At 42.6% G+C, this 22,046-nt stretch overlaps 3 protein-coding genes across 5 annotated transcripts; 2 read left to right on the forward strand and 1 right to left on the reverse strand.

The window, feature by feature from the left end:
- Positions 1-1,514: 1,514 nt before the first annotated feature.
- Positions 1,515-5,519, forward strand: iqcg (IQ motif containing G). Its single transcript, XM_037454560.2, has 10 exons — positions 1,515-1,572; positions 1,876-2,004; positions 3,003-3,037; positions 3,118-3,240; positions 3,414-3,498; positions 3,862-4,023; positions 4,278-4,352; positions 4,941-5,072; positions 5,169-5,258; positions 5,371-5,519. The coding sequence occupies exons 2-10, from the start codon at positions 1,876-1,878 to the stop codon at positions 5,488-5,490; spliced, it is 951 nt and encodes a 316-aa protein (XP_037310457.2). The 5' UTR covers positions 1,515-1,572; the 3' UTR covers positions 5,491-5,519.
- Positions 5,520-5,727: 208 nt separating this feature from the next.
- si:dkey-29h14.10 (uncharacterized) lies at positions 5,728-8,501 on the reverse strand. 3 transcript variants are annotated; one of them, XM_037454562.2, is made up of 4 exons: positions 8,394-8,501; positions 7,420-7,588; positions 6,871-7,017; positions 5,728-6,679 (listed from the first exon to the last, which is right to left on the reverse strand). In XM_037454562.2, the coding sequence occupies exons 2-4, from the start codon at positions 7,586-7,588 to the stop codon at positions 6,504-6,506; spliced, it is 492 nt and encodes a 163-aa protein (XP_037310459.2). In that variant the 5' UTR covers positions 8,394-8,501; the 3' UTR covers positions 5,728-6,503. The 3 variants fall into 3 exon arrangements, with proteins under 3 accessions (XP_037310459.2, XP_037310460.2, XP_037310458.2); XM_037454563.2 differs by lacking the exon at positions 8,394-8,501 and adding an exon at positions 7,863-8,322 and having other exon boundaries at positions 7,438-7,588; XM_037454561.2 differs by lacking the exon at positions 8,394-8,501 and adding an exon at positions 7,863-8,322.
- An 822-nt stretch (positions 8,502-9,323) lies between these two features.
- Positions 9,324-21,608, forward strand: rnf144b (ring finger protein 144B). The gene is made up of 8 exons (XM_037454559.2): positions 9,324-10,172; positions 12,964-13,235; positions 15,331-15,435; positions 16,322-16,382; positions 17,516-17,729; positions 18,968-19,112; positions 19,247-19,336; positions 20,636-21,608. The coding sequence occupies exons 2-8, from the start codon at positions 13,056-13,058 to the stop codon at positions 20,813-20,815; spliced, it is 975 nt and encodes a 324-aa protein (XP_037310456.2). The 5' UTR covers positions 9,324-10,172; positions 12,964-13,055; the 3' UTR covers positions 20,816-21,608.
- The last annotated feature ends 438 nt before the right edge of the window (positions 21,609-22,046 follow it).

The following is a 22,046-nucleotide window of genomic DNA, read 5'->3' on the forward strand; positions in this document are numbered from 1 at the left end:
ATCTGTTATTATGCAGGTTTAGTGCCAAATAATTGCATATTTCATCTATAAATGTCACCCAAAGGAAATGAATTCCCTCTGATTTGTTTTTGCAACAGACGATATCTTAACTTGTATGTTCAAGTCAAAACAAAATGACTGCTCAGTTTTCGATTAGTTTAGGCTAATCGGCTTCATCAGGACTATGTGGGTAAGATTTGATCAAATTTGACTGACAGCTGACTGTCACTTCAGCAATTTCAGTGTTGCACGTACATAAAGCACCGGGACTTGTGCCAACTAAAAAGATTGAGGAAATCTGAGGCTGCACAGGCTGAGGTAATGTGTCCCGTTTGTGTGTGTATGTGTCTCTGTTTGTATTAGTGCCCATATCGATCCAGCTTCAAACAACGTTACCCATAATGCAACTGGACTGCATATCTTGTGAAAATGATTCTGACTGGTATATAGCAACGTCTTTCAAATTCCATGGCCCCAGCAAACTCTTTCAGTCTGGCCTCTGAGTAATTTAAATGAACGATCTGCATAACTTTGCATTTTTAAATATACCTTTGCGTTGATAAATGTGTGGTAAATAACTCATTTTCTTTATATTAAGTTTCAGACTTGTTTTTGATCTGTGAGACTTAGTCATATCAAAACCCTTTTTGTACAGATGAACAGTTTATGAAACCCAGTTAACTGTAGAGGCAGCCAATTATAACACGTTCTACATGATGCCTTTATGATTTTCCTCTATCATTCATAGGAACAAATATCAGACTTTGCTGGGATTTCTGTTTCATTCTGCATCCCATTCCTCATCTCTTTAAGATATCTCTGCCTTAAGAACTGCCTTTCATGACCACGCTGGCACATTGAACAGTCGTCTACTGTAACTGTAGATACTTTGTTTCCTACGGTTTGTTTTTAGGTCAGTGGGGTGTTGCCTCGGCAGCATCTCCATGGTGACACAGCAGCAGATCTGTCTCTGAGTGCGAGCATGTTCAGGGGAGGAGTGGAAAGCACAGGAGAAACCATAGAGTGTGACAGCATCATGCATGTACAACGGTGTAGCTTGTACCCTCGGTCTGTATTACCTTTGAGCTGTACCTCCCCGTAGAGAGTGCAACAAATGATGACTGCAACAATAAACTAAAATGCAATACCTGATCAAAGAATTTGCTTTGTGCTGTATTCAAACATATGACTTTTGCTTGTAATATATCATTATTTAAAGTAATATCCACTGCAGACTATATTTAAACTAATGGGCAGTTTTACATTAGGTTTTCTTTACATATTCAAACTTCCCTCTGACCTCTTTTCTAAGGCCAGGATTGGGCCAGACAAATACCAAGATAGATAAGGACCCAAAATAAATCAGACTGTTTAATGCAAAGTTCCATCACATACAGGCTTTCTTTTACCAATTCACATCATTTAACTCCTTTATATAAGGCCGCTGTTTTGTCAAATTATCGCTTTTCAATAAAGGTTCTAAAAAAACGTGTGTTACCATAGTTACACGTAAACGTTTGAACTTTCAGGAAAATAACGCCGTTTGTTTCATAGGATCCAGAGAGACCGATAGTAAGTGACTGCTACACTGAATATGAATGTACATATTGACATTATTTCTCCGCGAGCACAATGCGACAGTAATCTGTGAGGAAGCGGATCGGTTAAAGCGTAACGTTAAACATCCCGTCACCGAGCTTGATTCTTCCTGGCTAATCCGTGAAAGCACGTTCACGTTAACCACAGTACGGATTGAGCACTCAATCATTAGTCGATAAGCAGCTAAATATGAAATAGCACATGTTTCAGTGCGCAGCACCAACACGGACATTTATCTGGCTAACGTCCATCCGCTAAACGTGTGTTGGTCCACAGATGTGTTTGTCCCGGGTCCAGAGCCTGGCAGTGGCCGCTGTGCTGGAGGACTGCTCGGACGAGCTGGACGTGCTGGGACTCGCTGTGGCTCTGCGGGCTGACAAGGAGCGAGGCCCTGCAAAGGCACAGGTGACCTCCCCGAGGTCCTCCTGCATCCTTATATATAGATCCTTATAAGAACAAAAACAATTGACCCTGGTTCAATGGAAGTCTGTAGAAGCTGGGGAAGAGAGATGCTGCACTAAGGAACTAGAAGACACACTGACATACTGATTTATAAAGGTTTGAGGAACAAAGTTACCTAAATGCTAAGATTAGCAGAATCTCTTTGTATCTCAATATATTAAATGAGGCAAAATATAGATGGTCTTACAAAGAGGGACCCACATTTTTTAGGAGATTCAAAGTACAGGTTAATTCATGATAATCTTGCGGTTGCATCTGATTTTAATCTTTCTTTTCGAGTTTGTATATGAGCTTGGGGAAAAAAATGAACATTGTAAATTGTTCCAACAAATAGATATTTGACCTGGTACAGACAAGCGTTCATAACACTCAATTTTGCACCATGATTGTTAAATCTCACAAAGACACTTTAACACTTTTAGACACATTTAATTAACTTGTCCATTAAACACAGCTTGAAGACTGGAATTGTGCCATTGTTACATTTATTTTTAAATCTAGCGATGGCCTTAAAGCCAGTAATTATAGTGTAATGTTTTTGTCAAACTTTGCAGAGTAAGTTGATTGTTGACATGTTGTTGTTGTATTTTTAGCTCGTCAAACAGAAGGCAATGTGTTAAAGTTTGTGATGCACTGTACAGAAACACAAAATGCACAATGGGTGTTAGGTCCCTTATTATTTGGTTTACATATGAATGATCTCCCTCAACAGTGTCATGATGTTGAACTAAAAATGTAAGCATGATGACACCTATTTACACCAGGACTGCTGAGTTGGCAGCTGCAAAGCAGCAACATCTGTCAAACAGCTGCCCGCTCCTTTGATCAGACGATGAAGATGTGAATGTTTTCAAGCTCGGTTATTCTCCATTTCATGATCTTACCGGACAAATGTGTTGACTGAAACTACTGTGTGTGTGTGTGTCTTTGTGTGTGTTTAGGAGAAAGCCAGACTGACCAATCTGCGGAGAGACTGGTGAGTAGTGCAGCCAGAAAACATCATGTTGCAAATCTTTTGTTTATTCTGACCGAGTTTGTGTCCGTCTCTCTCGGCAGTCAGTCCATCTCTCAGCAGGTGTTGAAGCTGAGCTCAGAGCTGGAGGAGAAGCAGAGTTTCAGCACCCTGCTGGCGACGTTGGAGGAAGTGAAGCAGGAGCGTGAGGCCAAGGACATGAAGAGGTTCATTAGGGAGCAACGAATTATGAATCTTGATTACAATCATTTCGTGTTGTTGTGGTGGTGAGATTTTTGAGAGTCAATGAGGGTTACAAAAGAAACGGTTGGAAAAAGCAAATAAATAAATAAAAAGGGTTGCATACTATGTGGTATAATAGGAGCGTTTCCCCACCCAGACAGACCAAGACGCAGCTGACGCAAAGAATTACAACTCTACGGAGACAGCAAGCAGAGCTCCAACAAAAAGATTGTGCGCTGAAGGTGAGAAAGTGAGAGTGCACTGATAACTGTCTGAATGAACGGCTTATAGAGGTGAGTAAGAATCTGGTCCTTTCAATCCTTTTTTAACACTTCATGTCATCGTTCACACACCGCTGACAGGAGCTATCATACACAGAGCCACCTTCCCATCAGTCACTAACATTCACACACAGTAGTCGCAGCTACAGGAGCAGTGTCGGGGTTAAGTGTCTTGCCCGAGGACACATCACCATGCAGCTTAGCGGGGGATGGGATCAAACCGCCAACCCTCCGATTGCAGGAGAACAGTGCTCTCCACTCACCCACAGTTGCCCCGAATTCAAATTTCTCAGTCTCCAATACCTCATATACTACTTTCCGCAGGAGACGTCCATGCTCGCTGAAAGACTGCAGGAGCAGCTGAATGATCAGACAATAAGGGAGAACACCAAGAAGATACTCGAGGAGAAAAGCTTGGCGCTGCAGCTCGAACAGGTGCTCAGCAACAACAGCAAGGCTGAGAAGCAGCTGGAGGACCAGCGGGAGGTGAGTCCAACAGTCAACTCATTCTAGTCCCGTTTCAATTAGTCCCATCCGAATAGCAACCAAGTCTCAAGGAGATGTTCACTAATTGATGCTCCATCAGGGCGCAGACATGACCTCTGCGGTGCTCTCTCAGGCCTTTCCTTACAAACTAATCTAACCGCATGCTGTGCAAGGTTTTTATAATTTTTCACATATCTGAACACCGACACCACGGTTAAATGTTAAACAAATCATGTTATCACCTTCTCTCCCAGATGGTGCAGATACAGCTGACAGAGGAGAAGCAAGTTCACGAAAAGTCAGTGATATTCCTGCAAAATCGACAGAAGGTTGGTACAGCAACATCTCTCTTAACAGTAGATTTAAAAACTGTTAAAACTGTGAGTTTGGACTTGAGTGAAAGTAAATGGCATGCCCTTTAATTAAAACATTAATTTATTAGTTGTATGACCTAAATATCCTTGTAAGTATAATGTGAGATTTCTATAGATCAACAATACATACAATTAAAACAAATGTAACTCAGTTATATAAGATTTAAAAGCTGTATAAACTGCAAACCAACTCAAGAAGTCCATTCATAGTCATGACCTGATAGGTATTTATTACTGACAGCACAATGGTATCACCTCTAAGGAGGAAATGTGGTTAGATTGTCAGTAAAATTGGCTAAATTATTTTACAGAGCAATCAGTTCAGCAAATGACACAGCTCTATATTAAACTCCTCTCTTCATAATATGTAAACAAAGTGGCATTAACATGGTTAGCATTATGAAAACTAATGGTTTGTTAAAAAATGTAACTCAGTGAAAGTGCAAACAACTTAATATAAAATTTAATTCATGTTTTTAAACGCAAATTAAAAACGCATGTTTTGCACCAGCACCAAAACTTCTGTCTCCATGGTGACTTCAGGAGCTGCAGCTGCTGCAGCAGCAGTGGAAGGGGCGCACGATGAACATGCTGCAGGAGAAGAAGAAGGAGGTGGCGAGCGTGTGCTGCAGGAGGACGCTGAACGTGGACAAGCTGGCGGAGATGAGGAGGAAGGTGAGCGTCTCCTGGTGCCAAGCGTCACGGCGTGAACAGCTGCCCACTCTGAACTGGATTCAGCAACACATTGATGAGGTGCTGAATTGTGTTCAGATCAGGGAGATGGAGCAGGTGGTGATGGAGGACAGGGAGGAGCAGGAGAAGCTGCGTCAACAGCAGATGGAAGCCAGAGCTGCTACCAAGGTAACAACATCCACTCCTAAGTTACCCTCATGTCCTATCATGCCGGCTGTAATTATTTAGTGCACTGATCCCTAAATCTGACCCAGGCCTGTGTGACCTATTGACCCGGCAGGTGCAGAAGTGGTGGAGAGGCTGCATGGCCCGCCGGGGCCTCGGTAGTTTTAAAAAAGCTGATGACAAGAAAGGCGAGAAGAAGAAGAGGAAGAAGAAGGAAGTAATGAAGAAGAAATGAGTTTTTTCAACAATCCTTTGAGGATAATTTAATCTATTAAAATGATTGCTTTTCTTCATTTTAAACATGCCATTTTCAACAGAATAAAAAAAACACAAGTTTTTGTAAAAATGCAAAATACAAGTAGTAAACTTTGTGCAAGTAACATAATCATATTATATATTAACATTTCAACAGTCTTTATAATACCAGCTTACTTTAAAGTCCTCTTAGTCCATATTTTATGTACAACATAAATGCAAGAATGACTTCCAAAAACACTACAAAGTAGTCAACTGTTATTGACCATGGGCCATACATTTAAACACATGTCTAGACTGTATCATTACATGTCAGACAATATAAAATGAACTGATTCTACACACAGCTGTCCTTCCTACATCAGACAGCATATCATGGGGTTCATAGAGTGGGGACTTTTGTCCCCACATCTGGCAGAGGAGCAGAAGACCCGCAGTGAAACAGGAGACTCCTCAATGGAAGAGAATTATTTCAGGACAATGTGAGTGAAGCTGTTGTTTACTTGTTCACGCTGAAGCTCATACAGCCTCAGGGAGCTGTGATGATTTAAGTCAGTAGCTACTCACCACTGCCACGGCTAAGTTTTAAGTTCAAGGCCCCTAACGGGGGTGTCAGTCAAGATGATGTCACGCATTAAACAATGGGAATATTGTTTTTTTTCGGCTTTTTGTCCATAACTTTCAACTGCTTACTATGTTTTTTGTTGTGTGGTTGATCACATCAAACATGCAGTTTGAATATTTCCACTATAATCAGGATTTTTGAGGACCAAACAATGAATCTAGCACCAAGAAAACAATATTCAGATTATTAAATTATATTAGGTCAAATAATTGTTGTATATAGCTCCAAAAATATATATATTTTTTTTTTACAGGAGTAGCAGAGCCAGAATATCGAGTCTGTAGACAATGGTTTGCAAGGTTTTTTTGACAGTGTTGTTCGAGTGTGTGTGTGTGTGTGCGCGCGCGGTTCTCTGTGGGGCCAAAGCTTCACACTATCGGCTCCTCGGTCTCCGTCAAGTGCGTCTGCTCAGCTTGCATGTAGTTATTGTCTCCGATGATGACACAGTTGAGACGGGAGCTGTGGATGTTGATGCTGAGGGAAGTAGGAGGAGGAGGAGGACTCTGTGCTGCCCCCTGCTGTCCACAGCTACAGCTGCACCTCCCTTTATTTGAAACACAGACAAACGTGATGTTTTCACCTCTCTTGAGTGTGATGTGTAAAAATGTAAAAGGTAAGACAAACAAAGCAGGATATAAACTTTCCCTCAAATTCCTCGTCCATGACAAGTAAATATAAAATAATAATAAATATATAAAAATAAATATAAATAAAATAGGTTTGGCTGTGACCCACCTTGCATTTGGAGCTGAGAATCCGGCATTAGAGGCCGACCTTCAGCCACAGCGCATGGGTAGTTGTCGCTGCCAATGACACAGTCGATCAAGGTGGAGTTGCTGATGTTCACAATCAGGATGGTAGACGCCAAATTCCGTAGGGCCACTGTTTTACGGAAAAGGGGAAAAGAGAATATGAGAACGGGAAGTTGTTGTTCCAGAGTGATGTAGTAACGCGTCACAATTAACCCGTCACAATTACAAACTTCCTCATGAATCCTTCATACATTGGGAAACACTTGGTTTGCTGAAAAGCCAGGGCAATGAACTTGTTTGGGGTAATTCAAGTGTGTAATAAATTCTTCATGGAGTGATCAAAAAAGTGAGTTTAAAGATGCATTTGTCACATGCACCAACAATAATAAAAAAAGAGAATAGGAATAAATAATTTCCCCTTTAGTTATAAAAATAAAATAAATACAAAATAAACAACTCTAAAGGATTAAACAGATATAGTGAATCATTTGGTATTATGATAAGTTTAATCATGAACACTTTAAGAGCTGACCCTGTGTGGCTGCAGCACCTGCAGGTTGATGACACCATGCGACCTTCTCACTCCGCAGGGCGTCCACGGGGCAGCAGAACAGCTGGCAGGCTGTGCAGAAGCTCTTCTGCACCACCCTCTGCGCCACCTGGAAGAAGCGCTGCATGCTGGAGGTTTTACAACACGTCATCTAAAAGAGAGAGGCAAACAGAAACCCCCCGTAGTTTAGTGCTAACCTAAACACGCACACCTAATCCACGTGCACTTTCGCTTGTGCTACCCCCCCCCCCCCCCCCCTCTCTCTGTACAGAAACAAACAATTTGCGGAAATGCTGGTGGTTCCGGGTCGGAAACCAAAGAGCGATCACAAAACTAAATTAGTTGCATTTTTAGTTTGAAAATATTATACGTGTCTCCAGTTGTGTTCGCTCAACAACAGGGATACGTGAATTAATTCCACGTACTCTGTGCATACATGTCAACCCTCCCGATTTTTCCGGGAGACTCCCGAATTTCAAAGCCCCTCCCGAAAATCTCCCGGACCGACCTTTCTCCCGAATTTCTCCCGATTTCCACCCGGACAACAATATTGCTACACCCTCCGTCACTGGGCGCGCCATTTCACACCGAGCAATAATAAAGGTTACACCTTGAAGTCAAAAAAGATGAGACTGGCGCTGCAAAAAAACCCGCCAGCACCCCCCGCCCGTCGACCGCTAGAATATGTCCCGAATTCTGAGGTCTCAAGGTTGGCAAGTATGACTCGGTGTAGCGGACGTCTTTAAGGACGTTGAGTCACTCCGAAAGACTGCGAAGAATAGAAAGCATGCCGCTACGTCACATCTGGCTGCAGGACGTTGTCGATCGACACATACTACAACATGATACAATAATACATTTATAATATATCCCACCACATACACCCTTAACCCATTGACTGTTTGGAAAAATATACATATAAAATGTATATACATTTGCAAATAAATAAATCTCACCTTGATTGAAAGTTGCTGCTGTCATTAAAAGAAGCCTAATCGCGTTGAAGGCTCGTGACATTATAAACTTGTAAGCGAATACCGCCGATCCAATGTACTTCAAAAAAGCCCGCACGCATGCGCACTTTCTTCCGGGATTTCCGTGTTAATAGCACCACAGACAAATGTCTATGAATAGGACGTACGTATGTTACGCCATACCGAAGCACCATGGAAGAAGTTATGAAACAGGGGCATAATGGGTGAGGGGTTGAAGCTGTGCTCAAAGCCCACTTCAGAATAACAATGACATCATCAGAACACCATAGTCTTTAGAAAATATTATATGGTCAAAATTGCTCGTTACATGGTGAGGGAAAAATAACTATCCTCTGCAAATATAGAAATATAGAGAGCCACAGCTGTTTGGGACAACATTCTAAGTCAAGTCTCTATATTAAATAGAGTATTACTACAAATGACTAAATGTTTAGTGAGAATGATATATGTATACATTGACATACATATCAGCCAATGTGGCCTTCACACATGTATTAAGGACCATATTCCTGAACTATCAAGGGGTTGACCTAGTGATGGATATGAGGGATGCCATGTATGTGGGATAATAAGGAGAAGTGCATCTATGATAAGCTACTCCAGCTGAAAATATATATTATTTGCAAACAAGTAATGGGAGAAAAACCGAAGCATTCTGAACAAAAATGAAATAAAATTATATAAAAGCACAAGATTATAAAAGCATAAGATAATATAAATGCACATAAATATGAAGTTGTAATACGTAATTAATGTTAGTTGCATGTGTTACTGGCAACATCTGATGACGTCTACAATCTAAAGTAGCCAAGTATGTAAAGTCTCTCAGAGTCCCACAATTTTTGTCCAGAAAGCTAAAAAGCCCCCAACAATTATGCTGATTTTATTTCCCATTATAAGGTTTTACAGTCTTCATGCCATAAATGCAATTCTAATATCAATAAGTCTTTATGTATAAGTTATTGTTTTTGCCTAAAAAGGTTTAATTAGGACGATACAGGACTGACGGTTAATTCTAATTAATGATGCACTGGAAATGTGCACCCCAAAATGTTGCTGAGGAAGCTGTCATAGGAAGAGGTTATTAATTTAGCAGAGCTGAACTTTAAAGGGATCATGACAACATCTTGATATAATGCTATTAAAGTACACAACAAGTGTACAAAAGTATTACAAAATACAACCAGAAATAAAATTGTTAGTTTAAAAAAAATTGTATTATATTATTACTTCTATACAATCTATAAATATTAGTTAAATCGACCGTATTATTCGACAATTTCGTTACAAATAACCCTTTCCTCAGGTTCTTGAGCAGCTCGTGCTTGTGCGCCCATTTTTCCGACTGAACCCGAAGGCGTCGTGAGTTCACTGAAACAACCAGCAGGGGGCAACGAGAAGCGGAGACAAAACGCAGGAGCAGACACACAAACACACACAATACCGGGGGCGAGCAGGGCGCCTAGACGTGGTGTGTTTGTGTGCGTGTGTGTGTGTGTGTGTGTGTGTGTGTGTGTGTGTGTGTGTGTGTGTGTGTGTGTGTGTGTGTGTGTGTGAGAGAGAGAGATAAAGAGAGAGAGAGTGCAAGAGAGAGGCGGTAACCAGGCGACAGCAGTATTCCAGCAGTGACGGTGGAGGGTTAACAGCAGACTCTACACATGTGCCCGTGCCTCAGTGAGAGCACTGCGGCGCTGGATCTGGACTCGAGCAGGTCCTACACCCAGCGATCCCACAGGCAAGGTAGGTCCACCCCCCCCCCCCCCACTTCACTGCTCTCCTCATACCGGCACCACACATTAACCGATCCTTTAACCGATAGCGCTCACACCGTAGGAAATATCCCACCGTGAATGCGTCACAATGTTGACCCGGACGAGAATGCAACCTTGGGAGGGAGATGCAGATGTGTCAGATGTGGTCTTTTTGAATGCACTGTAACAGACGTGACATCACACGGTTACTTTTGTCATAAACAATACGAACAACAAAACATTTTAACCAACTGCAACTCAACATCCACCTCTGTGCTAGTGGTTAAAGGGATTTGTAAATGAAAGTGTGCATGTTCTCCACCTCATCATTTTTCAACGTGTGTCAACTTGATGCTGGTGTTATTGGCTCCCCCCCAAAACAACTACAGGCTTACTGGGGGCAATAAATCCGGAATTGTGATGCCGTATTATTCTGCCATCACAATTGCCTCTAACACTGTGGCAGCATGTGTGAAAAGAAGCTTTCACTGGGGCAGGCATGCAATCTAGACCTTGATATGCGTGGACTGCTAATCACGGAGCGGCCAGCTCTAAGCCTCAGAGGAAATGCAAGCACACAAGCGTGTTCTGATTAATAAACTGCTCAAAGTTACACTCTGCTGTAATTGCCGGCTTGGAGGCCAAGACTGCAGTCCGGGTGGATTCATGAAGGCCAACGCGATTAGTGATGCGGTTTGTACGGAAGCTTCGAGTTGTTTTGCCATTTAAAGTGTTTGGGATTGAATCATTCAGGCTGGAAATGCGTCTGTGAGAGCGTTCAGACTGAGGCCTGATCTTCAAACTCCAAAACCACCTCACTGTATTTTGGTAGAATCAGACCACAATTCACAGTCAATCCAAAGGCCTGAAATCCATCAAACATGAATGGTGGGGCAAGATCTTATTTGTCTCTCTCCAGCAGAAAGATAGAGACCCCCGGTTGTCTCAAACTCCTGCTGCACCTCAGTGTTTTTCCTGAATGAAACACTGTACACTGAATACATACTGGGGTTCTCCGTGGGGCTTCCAGTTCTCAGGCAGGACAGGACGGGACAGGACAGGACAGGACGGGACGGGACGGGATGACGGTGTGTGCGTGGGAGGATAACTGCAGCCGCCTCAGCTAACCTGTCTTGAAGCAGAGCAGGACGATACACCGTGACTGTGCAGAAATAGCAGTGTGCTGTGCACAGGCTCCACTATCAGCCTGCTGTATGTATGACAATCAGTAGCTCGCAATAAAAGAGCACACACTGAAAAATGTAGGACACCCGTGGTGTTGGTGGCTGTATTGATTGAGCGACCCTAAAGTTTTCATCCCAATTTCACCAGCCTTGATGTAATATAGAGCAGAGCCTGTCGGGTGATTTGGGATTTCAATAACCGCTCAGGCTGCAGAGTGAGTGTTCCCCTTTCTGTGTCAAACCACTGTCATCTACAGGATTAAATCACAAATCCCAGATTATGGGTTGATGTTTTCTCATGCTTTTTGGGGGATTGGGTGGAAGCAAAGGGTTGTGGGTTATCTTTATTAGCCACCTACCTCTGTCCTCCCCAAAATGTGAAGCTCTAGTGCAAATAGTCACAGTTATACGTTCTTGCCTGGCATTCACTTACAAATGGAAATTTTACTTCTCGGTTCCCAATTTCCTGTTTTTTTTTTCCTCCTTCTCGTTCTAATGTAATATAATTAAGAAACTTATTTGTAAAAGAAAAATCTTTGTTTAGTGCTCATTGGCCTTCTGTTTGGTGGTTTGATTATTATACAGTAGCGACATTGGGCAGGTGTTACATTTTTATTATTGATTTTTTCCTACGGGTAAATAAATACTGTGGACTAAAATATTTTAGTCTTGAAAAATTGGAGGAAGAAATACACATTCATTCTTAAGCTTGCTTATCTTCTTAAATGTTGCTCGTTAGCATATAGCTTATATAAGCGAATGTTGGTTTAAACCGTATTTCTAAGTATTTGCAGACCATTGTAACAACTCCATTGTTGATATAATGAATGTCTTCTTGCAAGAAGAACGGCAGTTTGATTTTTGCTTTGCAGATTAGTTTTCTATTTTGAAAGTGTTGCATCGAGCCTCTGAATTTCTCCTGGTAGCTATTCACTCACTTCTTTGGCGTTATCTAAATAATGCCGTGTATTGCAGTTGCTAGGAGACCTGGTGATTCTGGGTGATCTTCTTGGCAACCACTTAATATGATCCCAATGCAATCTCGATTACTATGTATTTTTTCATTGCGGTTTCTAAAAAAGTTCCCTGGATTCCTCAAATGTCTTGCATGCACCCAATTCCTTGGAGCAGATGTCTGACAGGCAAAATAAGGGAGTCAGCTGACACGTTTCTGCTTGTACCCACTGTGCCTGCACAACGTGGATTTAATATGTTTGTAAAAAACCTCAGCAATCAATTCTTCCTGTAAGAATCAATGAGGAGCTGGTCATTAGCTGTAAACTCAGTAAACACAGACCTTGGACTTCGACACCATGAGTAATCAGTAATACTGCTGTAATTACATGATTATGTTTTGCTTCCCGAACCGCCCAGCTTCGCACAGTGACTAATTCGTCTCTCAGGTAACAAGGCGGCGTCAGTGGAAAGCCCTGCGGAGGGGTGAGGTCATCACAGTTCATGAGTTTTCAGAGGAGACGACAGGTCCCAGAGACGGGCAGAGCGGTGTGTGAACCGTGCGGCAAAGAGGAAGAGGATAGTCACCCTCACTGGAGAGACGAATACGATCACTGCTGCTTTTGTTTTTTGGGCTTTCAGGAACATGAAGAGCGTAGCTCCTCTCCGCCCCCAGCGGAAAGGCTAAGAGCAGACACCATTCCTCCCTCCACCTTGCCTGCGTAGCCACCACCATGGCCAGCAGGAGCCCCACGCCGAGCCGGAAAGACGTGGCTTCGGAGCCGGGGCCCCTCGAGGCCGGTGCTGTACACCCCGAGCCAGGGCCCAGGGCCTTCTGCAAGCTGTGCCTCAGCGAGCTGCCGTCCGCAGCCACAAGGGAGCTGCAGGGCTGCGACTGCGTCTTCTGCACAGCGGTAAGAACTGGCAAACATTTTTTTTAAATTGGTTCAAAAGTGCAAACGTACGTTCAACTAATATGACAGAAATGATTCCAATATTGAGAGTAGTAAGGCAGGTTACGGCAGGACCACTGCAGGAACAACCACCATCAGATACACAACACCGCCCACAGAAACCTGTGAGGAGGGAAAGCACAATGACTTCAGGACAGAAACCAGTCAGTAATGTTGGTTTATGAGGACAGCCATAGTAATGGAGCTGATAATAGTAAATAATGGCAGCAGCAGGTGTGTCAGGACCCTTATTTACAGATGCCTCCCGCTGGTCCATCATAAGTTGTGTTTAAAGTTTCTAAGGTATTGATTTTGTTTTTACGACTGTGTATTACACGGTATCATACTTCACAGTTTTTGCTTTTAGCATGGAGTGCCTTACAATATTTTAGCCCTCTTGTTTGCACAACACACCCTTCCCCCATCCAATCTGTATTTAGGACACAAAATGGGCACGGCAAAAATGTTGTATGGGTTCAGCAGCCGTTTACAAAACCAAACGCAATAGCAACACACATCAAATATTGTGGGATTTTTACTTTTTGTGCGCCGCAGTATGCTCCCAGCTGAACACGTATCAAGTGAACAGCACGAGGAAAACAAATAATGGTTATAGTTTCAGGTGTGCTTCATTAAAACACCAGTGGAAACTCTGGGAGCGTAGGAGAACTTGTGCATGACAGACATACATATTTAAAAGTTGTGTTTCAAACTGCCCATTGTCTTAAAATGCTTAAATTAAAACATTAAATATTTTGAAATCACATCTTCACGTAGACCAAAACCAGTTCATTAATTCATATTCAGAATCAAAATGATAATAGCGTCTCTCTTTCAACCTTAGATTACGACAGCGCACAGTATCAACAAATTGTCGTGTTTTGACAGGTTGATGTTGAAAGCACTTTTTTAGTCGGTTGGAAAGACATTCAGACCTCATTACAACCTCATTTCCAACAGATTTCAACGTTAAAATGATGTCTACTGCTCACTCTGGGGAGTCAAACCTGTGTTCCCTTTATGACTAGAAAGAGTAAGCGTGCCTCAAAGATATATTTAGATCAAGTGAAGGCTGATACTTGCTCATGCTTGTTACTTTTAGGATTTCACAAAAAGTGATCCAAAACTAACCGGCTTTTCTTTGGGCAATTTAGGCAAATCTCCTACTGTTGAATCAGTTGGAATGGGTTACTCCCTTTTTATCAGAGCGCTGCTTCCTGTTTTAATATCTTAACATTTTTCAATGCCAAATCCAGCATGTCGCAGCTTTAAAGAAATGAGGGGGTTTCAACACTGGGCTTTCTCCCATTTTGAATGTTGTGTCTTTGGAAATTCTTGTGATTAATGACAAACAATTCTATGGAGCCTAATCAGTTATTTAATGAGAGAAGAAGCGTTATTGGGAGAATACGGAGATGTATCACTCATTACAGAAGCAGATGTCTACACTGTTCAAGTCTAATACATGCCTGTCTGACATATCGAATCTGAGATGTCGGTGTGAGACCCGAGAGGTTGGTGCACAGTGCGAGGTGTTAAGGTAGCAAAGTCGTCTCTGTTGCACAAGGTCACAGAGATAAAAAATACTCTGTGTGAGTGGGGAAGAATGAGGGAAAGGGATACTGTAAATCCTGCTTATCAGTTCAACTCTATTTCATTAAGCAGAACACAAACTGTTCAGTATTTGGATGAACAGTACATCATGCTTTATGAGAAAGCACAAGTTTGCACGTACAAATGGGTCTTAAAAAACACATTCCATTCCTCTTCAATAGATTTGTTTTTCCACATTAAAAAATAGTGACACGTAAATGTTTTCCTCTGTTTGTCGAAGTTGCCTACCTTTTGCCTTTCTACCCATGTTTACGTAGTTCCTCTGACTCTTCCGCATTTCCAAGCCGAGGCAACATGAGACTTTGATAAGAAACACCAATAAGAGGCTTCTATTTGTGCCGCACTGTGTTTGGCTCATTTTCCCTCCGCTCCCTTTGCTTGTGGCTTTGTCATCGGGGGACGCTCGTTAATAATTCCGCCGTGTTGTTCTCCCCTTCTCCAGTGTTTGGAGCGGTATGTTCAGCTGGCCATCATGGAGGGTGGGGGTGCACCCATCACCTGCCCAGATATGGCCTGCCTGAAAACCGGAGTGCTTTTGGACTCTGAGGTATGCCCTACTTAGACCCCATGATATGTAGGTCTTGAGTGAAAAAACAACAAGAATAGAATAGAAACTTGTTTTTTGATCACACAAACATGTCCTGAACCAAAAACCCTGTTTAATTCAAACAGATTTGAGGAAAATACATTTGGATTTCTTTCTAATAAATCGGCTGCAGTCTGCAGAGTCCACAGTGCACGTTAACTAAAGACATGTGAAGTTGGATTTCCTGCCTTGTGTTTGCTGTATTATCTAAGATTAAATATTGTAAAAATGTAGTGGAGACAGCGTTAATGACATTTCTGAGTGATGACCTGAGGATGAGATAATGCAAAGCGGTTAAACAGAAAGTGAAACTCAACGATTAGGTCACACATAGGCGATACCAGTCAGCAAACATGTCAGAGAGGAGCCTTAAACTGCTGATTTACTCACAAATGGAAATTCTGCTACTCAGTTCCTCATTTGTAATGTTGTTGTTCTGTGACCACATCTGAATTAGGAAACTTCTTTATGATAAAAACCCCTCGCTGACTTGAGTTTGTTGGCCTTCTGTCTCACTAGAATTATTTAGATTTCTCTCCTGTTATTTTGTCAGGTGTTAAACATGCAAACAGTTTTACAGGAGGAAATACTTACTCTGCATTTTAGTCTTTTGGAATGGCCGTATATTTGTTGCTTATCAGCTTTTTTCCAATCTTGCAATCAACCCCTTTTTTTTATCTGAGGATGGCTATACTCTTACTACTGCAGTGTTTTATCCCGATCACCATGTATTTTGGCATTTGTCTATTAGGATTTAAATTACAGTGTGGTATCCTCAATCGTCCTGCATGCACACAAAGTCTCAGACTGACCAATAACAGGCCTTCTCTCTGCTATGTGATTGCAGATAGCGAGCTTGGCCCCTGAAGACCAGGTGGAGATGTACCAGCGTGTGAAGTTTGAGCGAGGTAGTTATTGTGGCATTGGCATGCTGGTGACAGGCATGGGGCCATTTCAGGTCGCACTTTATCTGGTGTGTCGTTACCTAAGCAGCACCACAGAGTGCTGAGGTTCACGTGCCTGGGATACTGCGCGGCCTCCTACTTGTTTTTCTCTTCTGCAGTGGTCCAATTTTTTACTCCGGAGGTTACTGACACTGCAGGTTTATTACCTTGAGTTAAACCAAACATCACCTGCTTTGAGTTCAACAACAAATGCTGCAAGAGGTTCATGGAGCAATTTTTCTGTGCTAATGATTGAGTTTGGATACATTTTCTCATTTAATTCCATGAGAATGTGTGTTCGCATTTTTGAATCTTACTGTATATGTAGTTGTTTGCACAAGAAGTAGAAGTGAGATAAATGTATATATCTCGGTCTGCACTGGAGGTTTGGAAATAGCGAGAAATAACTGTTGAAATAGGTTTCTGGTGACATTTACAAATTGCTCATAATAGTAGTATATTATTAGTATAATATAATACTACAATATTAGTAATATGTAATATATAATAGTGCAATGGACATTATAATAAATGTAGGGCAGCAGTCCTTCCTTTGTAAAGATTCACTATAAAGTATGAGCGGGTGGGAACGAACAATGAACGCTAAAGCCTTTTGTTGCTTGTAAATCCTGCCTGATTTATTATTCGTACGTATTCCTTCTGTCCCCGTGAAGTGACTAGAGAGCAATTTGTCTTCAGAGATTACTCATTAAAAATGTCAACAATCTATTTAGGAGATGTTGTTAGGCCTGCTCACCAGGGATGGGAGTGTTTGCTGGTTAGTCGAACCACCACTTTGGTCCCCATTGGTACTAATTAAAGAGATGGTACATTATTACACATCGGAGGGCGTCACATCAGCGATGGGCTGATGACAGCGTTTGGCTCAAAGGACTCATGTCTCACACAGTTGCTAAAGAGGTGATGGTGTTGTGCCATCAGTGTGCTACTAAGTATGCAGTTGTTTGGATAAACAAATGTTTATCGGCGTGAGAATCATGATCGAATTGTAGCCTACATTTAATGTGTGTTTTAAAAACTACACTTACATTTATAACTATTGACACTTCGATCTGCTTGGTATCTGCTTTCCGCAGGAGTGAAGTTGGACTCCAGTAAAGCCTGGTGCCCGGTGCTGGAGTGCCAGGCAGTGTGCAGTGTGCACCTAAGCACTGAGGGCCAGCCCCACGCCGTGCCCTGCCTCTCCTGTCACGCCGTCTTCTGCTCCGGGTGTCGAGGGCCCTGGCAGGGCGGCCATATCTGCCCAGAGCACGAGCCCATGATGTTGCCCGTGCCCTCTCACGAAAGCAGGTCAGTTAGCCAGATGTTTGGTCAGCTGCACTGTAAAGGAGATTGTGCTAAAAGACAGATTGTTATTACTGCATCCTATTCAAATCCCATCATATATAAAACAACATGACAGTTATTGTGACAGGATATTTTCATTGAATGGATTATGTGAGGTGTAGTTCATCCTCTGTTCATATTCAATAAACATTCATTCAGGATGAATAGTTCAGTATTTGTCAGCAGTGGCCTCTGTGTGGTCCCCGTTGTACAGATAGCCCCTCCGAGCTGGGGCTCAGCTGTTGTCATTGGGGAGTCACTGACTTGGATCGTAACTCCAGTGTCAGTGTGCCAAAGGGAGGAGGTGGGTGGGCACGGAGCCATGTGGTTCACAGTGCAGAACCGGCCTGTGCACTGCAGTGAAGCAGAGGTGTCTGCAGTGTGCTGTGCAGGACGGCACAGGCATGAGGGGAAAGGAGGGAGATCAGCTTTTAAGTTTGAACTTGTGTGCGTCTGCCTCAGCCTGCAGCTTATTGGAGCCGTTAGTGTAGCTGCAGTGAGGAGTCAACAAAAAACAGACTGGCATTTTGCTGTTAATCTGATTTAATCATTTTTTTCAGCAACCAGTGACGAAACCGTTACAACCCTGTATTTTATTAATTTAAAACAAAATGTTATTATTTGGACTGTGTATAAAAAGGTTATATCTCAACACCCACGTTGGCATTTTGCTGCATTTTGCTGATGCTGTCTCAGGATACTTTCCTCAACAATCTTAATAATCCTACAAAGCACCAACCGAATGGACAGCTTTTCTACAAACCACCTTTTCAACTCAAATTTAAACCTAATTGGAATTGAATTGTTTAAAAAAAAACATCATTGGTAGTGAATTCTAATGTTGCTCTTCTTACTTCTTTATGTGTACGTATTTAGGCAATTTTGCTAACTAGTTAGCCGCATCAACCTTTTCATTAGTTCTAATGTCTAAATTGTGTTCAGTTTGTTTTCACTTCGGCAGTTTGCTTAAGATCTTTGTTGTTGAAACCCCTTGAACACAACTTTTCAGTGGAAGCTATCGCTCTGTAATTTACTTCCGTCTAACCTTTGAGTTCCAAGATAATTATCCCAGTTCAAAGTGGTCACTGATCCTTCTTCTGTTGCCAAATATAGAATTCCCACGCTGCTGCCTGGGGAGGCCTTGGTGGCCTCACACTGTGCCCCAGCTGACTGCATATCTGTGCCTTTAACCCGACACACAGGGCCCGCTCCAACAGCGACTCTGACATGCCCATCAAGCAGTGCCCCATGTGCGGCATCTACATCGAGAGGAACCAGGGCTGTGCACAGATGCTGTGCAAGAGCTGCAAACACACCTTCTGCTGGTACTGTCTGCAGAATCTGGATGTGAGTCTCCCTGGTTACAAACAGGGTGAAAAGTATTTATACTACCAAGCCACCTGCTTTTTCAAGCTCAAAATCCCTCTGCTTCACTATCTTTTGTTTGTGTTCACATGTCCTTGGTGTTTTTGTTACTGCAGGGTGATATCTTCCTGAGGCATTACGATAAGGGTCCATGCAGAAACAAACTGGGACACTCGAGGGCCTCCGTTATGTGGAACAGAACGCAGGTGAGCTCCCTCCCCATACAGGCCAGACGTACAGTATTCATTTCAGGCTGGCGAGGTCAGCCTGCAGAGCCAATCATCCGTGTGTGGTCAATTCTTGTGTGTGTGGGTTTGATTTTAGCAGTACTGTGCCATCATTCTACGGGGTTTGGACGTCAAAGAATTTGGACTCAGTCCCAGCTGCACTGTTTATGAGTCAGTGATCCACAATGTCTCCAGCGATGTTGAAGGAACCTGCGTAGCGCATTAAAATTCCAAGCTGCCACACCTTGGGCACACTTGGTTGAACATTCAAACTAAAGTATAAATACGTGCATTACTCAAAGCTTAACCCTTTCCCTTTAAATGTCCAATGTGTTGTTCACTAGTTTTTTAGCTGTTTGTTTTTAGTCGTCCTGTTTCAGACATTAAGCTCAGATAATCCCAGAGCTAATCTCAAATTCCTGCCCTGCAATGACGTTATCCGTTCAACAATAGGATCGGTCTCAAAACCTAGGTTTTTTTTTTTTCACTTGCCCCCCTCTGATGAAATGATCACCTGGTAATGTAGTGGCTTTAACACTATTCCATACGGGGCGAACAGGAGAACCCTCTCAGGTATGTGTTCAGGGCTGCAAAACAATGAATAGCCCAATGCGTCTATTTTCGATCCGTTCATCCATATCTTACAGTTAACTTGTCACCTTCATTACACAAAAACGTAACTTTGACAGGGTCAAAGTACTATTGGAATTGGTAATGGTTTCCTGTCCACATACACCTGTTTGCCATCACATATGCAAATCAATTTAAATTCACCCAGTGTTTCCCTTAAGCATAGATTCAACCAGACAAACGGCATTATGCCTCCAACAGTTAATACCAAGTTTACAGCAAACCCCCTGAGCTCATTGTGTCTCGCTCTGACTGCATTGCTAAAAATCCAGAGAGACGGAGCAGAACAACAACAACGCAGTTGTTCCTTGTAAAGCAACTCATGCCAAAATTTGGTTAACATCTCGTCTATCAGGTCCTGTGAGTTTCACTATCTCTTTCTCGTGAATTCCTTTGAAGCTTCCGAGAAACACTGCTGTGGGGACAGTGCACAGCTGGTACACCGTGTAGAGGAGTCTATGAACTACAGTCAAAAGAAATGTTTGGTCGACAAATGAACAGCAAAATCCTGTAATGAGAAGATTGTCTCCATAGGCTATGATTGGGTGTGTGATAATTCCTCTCTATGAGTGACCCCTTTCACATCCCACTTAGTCACTCGATCGATTGTCAATAATAACTGATCGGTGTCGCTGTGTTGGCCCTCAGGTGGTGGGCATCCTGGTAGGGGTCAGCCTCATCGTGCTGGTGACGTCACCGCTCCTCCTGCTGGCCTCGCCATGCATCCTTTGCTGCATCTGCAAGCCCTGCCATGGGAAGAACAAGAACAAGAAGAAGACCAAGATGCCGAAGGCGGACCTCAGCCAGCTGGACTCCTCCTCGTCGTAGCAGCTGCCCTTCCCGACCCAGGACGAAGCCCTGCATGCCGGGGAAGGAGTGACTTCTTCACCAGTCGGCAGACCTGACGCCTCCTCTGGGGTTCAGAAATCGAAAGAATCCCTCTTGAGTTACAATAGTATGTGCTTTGTGTTTGCTGGAAGTGTAAATATGAGCAGAATGAATGTAGCTCACGTAGCTGTTTTCAGATGGACAGGCCGTGAGTAAGGAGACAACGGCTCGGAGAGATTTCCTGGAGAGGCCTTCTGTTATCTCAATCTCTTTAACTGTCACAGACACACACACACATACGCACAGTTCAAAGGGCAACGTCACCCTCATGTGCCAAACGTCATGATGCCAAACCAAGGTGTTAGGTGCTCAAGTGCCTGACTCTACAGTGCCTGGTGCCTGGTTCTATTTGTTTTGCCTTCCATTTTTTCCTTATCTTATGCAAAAAATTTAGCATCATGAAAATGGACACGGTTGAATAGATCCATTAATGTGAGAAGGAAAAGTGTTGTGTGTGCACTGTACATTGTGTACAGATGTGAAATATGAGCGGCTCCAATGGTGCACCAACAACTCTTCTTCAAATCTTTATTTGTTTTCCCCCCACATACGTTCCAGACCAAAGGCTTCTAAAGGGTAATGTGTACTTTTCTAGAATGTGTTTATGTATATTTATGGGTTACATGTGTGTATGGTATACTGTTATCATTTCTACATTTCTGTTCATGTTTCTGTATCAGATATTTTATAAAGGCACCACTATAATTGAAATAAACACACTGTGTTGAACATGCATCAGGGGCAATTGGGTTTGTGGGTCACATTTGTCAGTCCATGGTACATTACCTCACTTTTGTCTTTGCACAGGGGGCATGAGAGGAGAGGACGTCAATGAAGCAAAAATATTTAGTTGATCTTGCCGTGGAGATCTTTGAGGTGTTGCTGTGCAAGTCTTAAAGCCACCAAACTGAGCAGTGGAGCAGACCTCGGGTCTGCAGGAAGTTCGCTCCACAGAGGTGGATTGCTGCCAGTTGATTTTGACCTAAGCATTACAATTTTTATAACATATGCTTGGTTAACTTGGAACATGACAATAGGTTTACCAATATTTTAACTCTATATCTGTTTTGTATATATCTGTTGTATGTATATCTGTATATATTTGTGTATCCCGAATATATTTGAAAAAGTCACCCGTTATATATATACAGTATAGTATATACATAGATAC

The sequence above is a fragment of the Pungitius pungitius genome, chromosome 11, assembly GCF_949316345.1.
Source record: "Pungitius pungitius chromosome 11, fPunPun2.1, whole genome shotgun sequence".
Classification (NCBI taxonomy): Eukaryota; Metazoa; Chordata; class Actinopteri; order Perciformes; family Gasterosteidae; genus Pungitius; species Pungitius pungitius.

Coding starts and splice junctions, on each gene's coding strand:
- iqcg (XM_037454560.2), top strand. CDS start 1,876: ATGTGTTTGTCCCGGGTCCAGAGCCTGGCAGTGGCCGCTGTGCTGGAG. Junction 2,005..3,002: donor GAGGCCCTGCAAAGGCACAG/GTGACCTCCCCG, acceptor GTGTGTGTTTAG/GAGAAAGCCAGACTGACCAA. Junction 3,038..3,117: donor ACCAATCTGCGGAGAGACTG/GTGAGTAGTGCA, acceptor CTCTCTCGGCAG/TCAGTCCATCTCTCAGCAGG.
- si:dkey-29h14.10 (XM_037454561.2), bottom strand. CDS start 8,018: ATGGCGCGCCCAGTGACGGAGGGTGTAGCAATATTGTTGTCCGGGTGG. Junction 7,589..7,862: donor GGTTGACATGTATGCACAGA/GTACGTGGAATT, acceptor TCTCTCTTTTAG/ATGACGTGTTGTAAAACCTC. Junction 7,018..7,419: donor AGGTGCTGCAGCCACACAGG/GTCAGCTCTTAA, acceptor TCCGTAAAACAG/TGGCCCTACGGAATTTGGCG.
- rnf144b (XM_037454559.2), top strand. CDS start 13,056: ATGGCCAGCAGGAGCCCCACGCCGAGCCGGAAAGACGTGGCTTCGGAG. Junction 13,236..15,330: donor ACTGCGTCTTCTGCACAGCG/GTAAGAACTGGC, acceptor CCCCTTCTCCAG/TGTTTGGAGCGGTATGTTCA. Junction 19,113..19,246: donor ACTGTCTGCAGAATCTGGAT/GTGAGTCTCCCT, acceptor TTGTTACTGCAG/GGTGATATCTTCCTGAGGCA.